Below are 7483 nucleotides of genomic sequence, written 5' to 3'. Positions count from 1 at the left end.
ATGGTTGGGGTTGGTGCCACGAATTTCCTCTGTGGATGAGTATTCGTGGCGACCAAGGTGCCTGTTCCTGCTCTGTAGTAGAGCAGGACAGTCGAGGAGAAGGTGAATAGGTGTTTCATCCTCCTCCTCACAGTATCTGCAAATCGTTATGCTACAAATACCCATTCTGTTTAGGTGTTTGTTGAGCTTGCAGTGCCCTAAGCCTAACTAGGCTTCTGGTAAGGATTCTTAATCAGCTACTACTCAAGGTGAGCACTAATTCTGATAGTTTCTTGTTGAAGTCAGGGATTAGTGCCTTGGAGTGTTCAAGGCCAGGGGTCACAGCCCATTGCTTTCTGCTTAGTCTGTGACCCCATTCCTTGAGCACTTGCTTTGTGATACTGGGAGATATACCACAGACCGGTTCTGGGTCATATATGAGACTCTCGGCCCCAAGCCTAGTCAGTTCGTCAGCGGTTTCATTGCCGGGGACGTTACTGCGGCCCGGGACCCATACTAGGTGGATGTTATGATACAGGTTATACGCACTTGAGGTACTGTATACAGGACCAGGGAATCTTCGTCACCTTCAATATTGACTAAACTACTGTTTTAGTACAATTTATCACGAACAAAGAAATCACGACAATAGTAATTTAAGTGAAGACCTAAACGAAACCGCATCCGTTTGCGGTTATGCACCAGACAATACCATTATTGAGTCTAGATTTTATTCTAGTGTTGCATTCAGATTTTCCAACGATGCGAGAACGTGTAGATGTGTGAACAGCCTAGTAGTCGGTAACCACAGACTACTAAATAGTTGCTACGTCCGACTAAAACCTCATTGTAAAATAGAGTTGGAAGTTGGTAAAAAAATGCTCCACTATGCAATGCAGTCATTCTTAAATTCATATATCGCAGCGTTCCCAATCGCCGAGTCGAATACCGGGTCCTTTCCGTCACCACCATTCATGGCACTAAAATTTGTGACTAAAATATCCCACCAAAAACATTTTTAGACACCCCCCCCCCCCCTCCCTTCAATTGTTCATGTGGTATTGACAAGAATAATTTAGGTCAATAACAAGGAATAATTATAATAACAATACAAAAAAAGTTGGTAATTTGTTGAGTAGTGTAATTTAATTAAAAGATACTTTATGAGACCTCAAATCAAATTCGAAAAATAAAACATAAAATATTGCCACCACAATTAGTTAAAAATGCAAGTTGTTGGAATCCAGTCATTTGCAATATTAGTATGGATTGTAAATAGTACAATACACACCTAGGCAAGACTAGGGCAAGAAAATAAGGAATGGCGAAGCCGAGGTCAACAAATATGTGATCCTGAGGCTTTCTTATTTACTTCCCATAGTGCGTATACTATTTTTCTCATCGACGAAGGCGGAAAACGGCAACATCGGTAAGCGCAGCGGGAAAAAAGTTAACGTTTTCGGCCCGGAGGTGAGAAAAAATAAATACAATGCAGCTGTATTGAGCTGACTTTATAATGCAATTTATAAGTGGTGACATTGCTTTTATTGTTTTCAGGCATATATGTTACCTCGGCTTTCGCTTCGGCCAACAATTACATGTGATCTGAGGCTTTCTTATTTACTGCCCATTGTGCGTTACATACTAATTTTCTCATCGACGGAGGGGGAAAACGGCAATATCAAAACAAAAACAAACTCCATAGTTGCTAGTCGTTATTACATCTTACAGATGTAACATGAGGTCACAAACATTAATTAACCTTTCAGCTTTCCGAAACTGAGGAAGGTCTAGCCATCGCAGGCTCTTGGTCCACAAACGGTGTGCTTTTCATTTCAGAAGGAACATTCATATCGTCGGGACATTTCCCATAGAATTCTAATTTATAAAATTCAACATAGAATTCAAATTAAAAATTACTCTTTCAGCGTTGCTACTTGTGAACTGTAGAAAAAGACACAAAATACACGTATATTTTTATTATCACAGATTTCTTCCACTTGCAAACTTCAGTTATAATTACTCTTCTTTTTCTTTCTTATTAATGCGCTCGGCTTTTTAACCATGGCCAGTGTCAAGTAGGCGGGAAAACAATATTCTTCGTCTTCAATAATTTTCGTCATCGTTTTACCACGTTTTACTGTAATATCTTCATGTCTAAAGTCTAGTCAAAGTCTTAGTAAAAGTCAATTCTGCAAAGTGGTAGACGCTTTACTGAAACTTTTGACGCGACGGAGTTTTGAAGGGAACACAAAAAAAAATATCCACAGCCGAACATATAACCTCCTCGTTTTTTGGAAGTCGGTTAAAAGCACGTTTCTGGAAGTTGCAACATTTGCCTACACTTGTGCACGATAAAAAATCTGATGGTTAATATTCTACCAACACAACAGCACTCTTTCACATTCCCGGCAAAACTCCCTTCCTCTTCTTTGAGAGTATTTTTGCCTACTTTAGCTCTATAACGACGGATCACGGAACCCTTCGTGCGAGAGTCCTACTCGTATTTGGCCGATTTTTTCATTCTTGTCAGTGTTGGTGCAAGTAAATGTATTTGAAATAATCACTATTCGTTGCATTAGCACATAAATGGTTGCAAATTGCTTTAGCCATCTTTTCTTTTGGTGTGTTAAAGGCCTCGGTATCTTCAAAGGTGTTTGATATTTCTAGATATGATCTTCCCGTATCATCATCAGGATTTTCATCCAAAAAATAACTGAAACGTAAAGTAAGATTAAAGGTAGGTACTGCGTCTAACTGCATCTTACAGTTTCAAAGGCGAAGTTAGATGACCAAAATTTATGGGATGTGACCACTGACCTCTTTATTACACTGGACAGGCTATGCCGTACAAAATGACAGCTATTTTTTGAGCCAATTTGAAGCGCCGCGGTGAGCGTACTGTGAACTAATTACATAGAAAATAACAACCGCCATTTGCAAAATAGTAGTTCCAAGTACACTCACTACTGCTTTCACATAGCAATCAGCGCCAATATGGCGACTTTCAAATAGGAACATTTTATTGATAGCGATCGCCTGTCCAGTGTAATGTCACAGTGTAGGCACAGTATAGCAATATTATATGTCATATTGCTATACTGTGGTAATGTGTATTATAGAGATCAGTGGATGTGACTAAATGCTTTATTCTTCTATGGCCTCTTTAAATACAAATGATGTATCTAATATTTCAGTTTATTATTTTTTGTCTCTGTCATAGTTCATTCATTAAAATTAAGGTAAGCAAGATAAAACTTTAAATTATATAGGAAGTATTAGGTAGATCAGTGAAGTAGGAAAGTGAAACCATCAGGCGCCATTCAATGGTTTCAAAATTAAACTGTGATTATAAAACTGTTTCCAAAAAAAATGTATAGGTCCATCACGTTGTTTTTAGTCACTCACCTTAAGCAGTTCTTTATGTATGCAAAATAATTAATAACGCACTGTCCATTAATGCTTATCAAAGAACTTATCTCCGATTGGCTGCTCCTCTGTGTTGGGGGACAGTCGAGGTAAGTATCCAGCGTGCTGTCCGTCTCATGTTTGGGCTTTTCCATTTTTAGAAACAACTTCCTTATCAACGTGGAAGTCACCACCGGCATCTGTTTGTATATTAACGCCTCATCTGTGATTTTGTTGTAGTGTAAGTCGTGGTGCAAATCGATTGAGACCTCTCTCTTCACTTCAGTCAAAATTGATTCTAAATCCAATTCTTCTGATAACTCAAGTATTTTTTTACATAACGTCTGTATGAACCAGGACCCTTCTATTTCGCTCCTGTAATTTTAGGTTTAATTCCTGCATTACTAACAATATTACATTACTAATTAGTAATTACTATGACTACAGCTGAAAGCGAACATAGGATTTATCCGATGAAACATAATTATAATATTATCGGTACGATACCTATACTATATAATGTCAGCCCTAGTAGAAAAGTGGCAAGCGATTATCGTAAACGCTAACAAAATGTATGCGATTTGAGCTACTGATTTGATATAAGTTATCGCTTCGCTACCGAATACTAATGTCAAATCCCATACATTTTGTGGCGTTGGCGTTAGCGTTTACGATAATCGCTTGCCGCTTGTCTAGACCCTCAGGTCTTAGTACGAATTCTGGTCACTGCTCAGTAGACAGTCCGAAGTAACGCTTTTAAGCTGAACGCTGATCTTACCTCACAGAAGGACATCCAACGTAGGAGCTGTGAAGTATCAGCATGTCAGACTCGGCAGGGAGAGTATAGGGCTCGACTTCCACGTCATGGTCCAAACGATGATGTAAAGACCTCATGACAGGGACAGCGGGATTTAGTCGTAAACCGCGACAAGCCTAAAAATGTTATGTACTTATGATGAATATCAGAAAAACTCAGGTTAGATTCGAGATATCCTCTAAATTCTAGCATTTTTTACAATTCCAACCCAATAACGAGGTAAAACGAGGTTGGAAAGTTTGTATAAAAGTCCAATGTTTTTAAGTAAGTAAATGACAGGAAAGTTTGTATAAAAGTCCAATGTTTTTAAGTAAGTAAATGACAGGAAAGTTTGTATAAAAGTCCAATGTTTTTAAATAAGTAAATGTCGGGTATGCTTTGAAGATGGTGTGGAGGTGCACTAATTTTAACCGAAAAGGAGGTCTTCCCTTTTCGGTTAAAACTGGGAATCGTAATTTGCTAGACATAATTTACTAGCAGCAGAATCACCCGCCTCCCTTAGATATTGGTTAATCAATTGTATAGTTACCTGAATTATCAATAGCTTAGGCTTTGTCACTAGCGAAGGTTTATCATGTGTCTTAAAGTAGTTTATTATTTCCATCTCACTATATTCCCTATCCGCAGCTCTTAGTAGACCATCTTTGTTGCCGTGTGTTAGAACAGCAACGGCTACGCAACCGTAGTCTTTGAAATCTTTATTTTTAACTGGAAAAGTAACAAATACGATATTGAAAATTAAGTTTATGAGAGCAAGGCGCTGTATGTCTACTGCCTGCCTTGCTTTTAAGGTGAGACCGCTCAGTGAAACTACTCTGCAGCGTAGCGACGCGACACGTCCTTATTGTGTAAGTGAGACTCAGTTATCATTGCAACATGTTACGACGATGCGATGCATTTTTAATATTAACCTTTCATAATGGGAACAGGCAAACCAAAAACGTGGGAGGCAAGTTTGTCTTTATAATACCTCTATTATATTCTTGTGTAGTAAAAAAGTTTAATTTTTGATGGCTTATATTATAAAAAAATTACCGCATTGCGTCATCGCGTCTCGTTACAATGAGAAATGACTCTTAACAACTCAACATCAAAGGTGCTATAATTACTTAACTGCCGCACTCAGAGTGGAACATTAATTACTTAAATGCAATTAGTTCAAAATTTTGACATAAGCCCTATACACTATCTGTCAAACTCTTCATTAAATTGAATGTTAATCGTAATTAAATGTCTCTGAGTACGGCGGTTAGATTTTTGTTAAGAGAGCGATTAATGAGTACTTACATATTTGTAATTGTTCTATAATCTCATTCTTTGTCAAATCATGATATTCGTGGCATTCGAACTTATATTTAGAGAGCGTGGCTTTTAAGGCTTCTACGTCTTTTTCGGTGCCATCTCTCGGTGGATAAGTTGTGAAATTCTTTTGATTAAAAATCATCAAATAGTTTTTATCAAAATTCTCCAGTTCATATGTTTTAGCGTTCTGGTGTAGTGCTCTTAAGTTCAGAACTTCTCCTTTTATCACTTTTGGAGGCTCCTCGAATTCGTTTTCTATTTTTTCAACCTTGTCTTCAACGTACCCAATAAAAACAGGATACTGAGGGCCAACCTTCACTCTTCCATCGAATTGTAAATCAGCACTGTCACTGTCTCTAGATTCATTAGAAACAATAGACACACTACTTGCATCGTCAACATTCTCATTATTTTCATCTTCACTTTCTACGTCTTCAATAATATCTTGCGGTTCTGGGTTCGTATCTTCTATTTCTGTCTTATTTTCTGCTCGCTTAGGTTTTGTCTTTTTACTTTTTTTCTTTTTTTTCTTTTTTTCTTTTTTTGTTTCTTCAATAATTACTCCAAATATGTTCATTTTAGCAGAGACGTTTGTTTCAATGTAATGCAACAAACTAACCTGTAAACATTGTTATTTATTATCAGTTATCGATTTCCTCCTGTAATATATTATCTTATCTATGAGATAAAACTTCCAAAGACATAAAATCGCAAATTTTACGTTTTATGTAAGTAAATAAAATTTAAAGTTTACTTAATTATCTGTTTTTTGTGTATAAACTTTACGTACGAAACCGTCCGTAATTAATAAGTAATACCTATTAATATATTAATTATTAATAATAATAATATTATAAATGCGAAAGTGTATCTGTCCGTCTGTCTTTGTGTAACCTCTTCACGCCCAAACCGCTGAACCGATTTTGCTGAAATTTGGTATGGAGATACTTTGAGCCCCGGGAAAGGACATAGGATACTTTTTATCCCGGAAAACCCCACGGTTCCCGAGCGATAAATGAATTTTGCCGCAACGGATTTGCGGGTCTCATCTAGTTTCTCATATTTTCTCATTCACACAAGGGTTAGAACTTAGAAACGTTAATAAAAGTAATGTTTTTAACGTTCCTAATAAAACAGTTCTTCTTTTTGTGTGCTTTATATTGCGTTCGGAATGAAAACGAAATAAAGAAAGATTTCAAGAATCGGTTTAATCCGTAGGATGGATGGGTGCGATATTCTTACCGTGTTTTTACCACACGTACCAACATCAATAAAAAATGTAACAAACAATACTATTGTAATCAAGGTAAACCCCTTTCTGATGAGTCAGTATTTTCAATTTTGATCACTTATGATAAAGCCCTATATTATATCCACCGAAGAATAGATATCCGGTATATTTTTATCACCAGATAGATTATTATATATTTTATCAACAAGATTTCAACAATATTTGTAATATCATTCAGTCTTTGAGTGGTTTATCCTGGATGATGTCACTTTGAAAATATCTGCAGCTAGAGAATTTACTTATCCATACTGAAGTTATTATATATAAATGCGAAAGTGTGTCTTGTATGTCTGTCTGTTACCTCTTCACATCCAAACCGCTAAACCAATTTTGCTGAAATTTGGTACTTACTACTAAAGTATATATTATGGTCGCTGTTTTAAGCATCCTAACTCCTAAAGTCCTAACTCCTAAAGTCCTAACCCACAAACATTTTAATTTTTTTTTGAATTTTGAATGCAGTCTTGGTCTAAATGATCTAAAGAACATGACTTCATTCATAACTCAATACGTAACTTTAGTGGGTTAGTACACGAATGCTTTATAGCGTCCAATTATAATATTATACTATACCTAAAGGACATATACTTTTCATCCCGGAAAACGGTTACCGCGCGATAAATGCGTTATTTTGGCGCAACGGAGTATAAGTACCGACTAGCGAGCGTCCCCGTTACCTAAGTGAA

General features: G+C 36.8%; 1 protein-coding gene across 1 annotated transcript; it reads right to left on the bottom strand.

Moving 5' to 3' along the window:
- Nucleotides 1-2350: 2350 nt before the first annotated feature.
- On the bottom strand, nucleotides 2351-6124 carry LOC121725495 (caspase-3-like). The gene is made up of 5 exons (XM_042112501.1): nucleotides 5492-6124; nucleotides 4734-4912; nucleotides 4166-4320; nucleotides 3388-3762; nucleotides 2351-2695 (listed from the first exon to the last, which is right to left on the bottom strand). The coding sequence occupies exons 1-5, from the start codon at nucleotides 6081-6083 to the stop codon at nucleotides 2509-2511; spliced, it is 1488 nt and encodes a 495-aa protein (XP_041968435.1). The 5' UTR covers nucleotides 6084-6124; the 3' UTR covers nucleotides 2351-2508.
- Between the last annotated feature and the right edge of the window lie 1359 nt (nucleotides 6125-7483).

This window comes from Aricia agestis, chromosome 1 (genome assembly GCF_905147365.1).
Source record: "Aricia agestis chromosome 1, ilAriAges1.1, whole genome shotgun sequence".
Classification (NCBI taxonomy): Eukaryota; Metazoa; Arthropoda; class Insecta; order Lepidoptera; family Lycaenidae; genus Aricia; species Aricia agestis.
This window is presented reverse-complemented; position numbering and strand designations above follow the sequence as displayed.

Excerpts from the sequence above, each read along its gene's own strand:
- LOC121725495 (XM_042112501.1), bottom strand. The coding sequence starts at position 6,083 with ATGAACATATTTGGAGTAATTATTGAAGAAACAAAAAAAGAAAAAAAG. Across the intron at positions 4,321-4,733 it reads CTAAGCTATTGATAATTCAG|GCTTGTCGCGGTTTACGACT; the intron begins GTAACTATACAA and ends TAACATTTTTAG. Across the intron at positions 3,763-4,165 it reads GTTGGATGTCCTTCTGTGAG|GAGCGAAATAGAAGGGTCCT; the intron begins GTAAGATCAGCG and ends CTAAAATTACAG.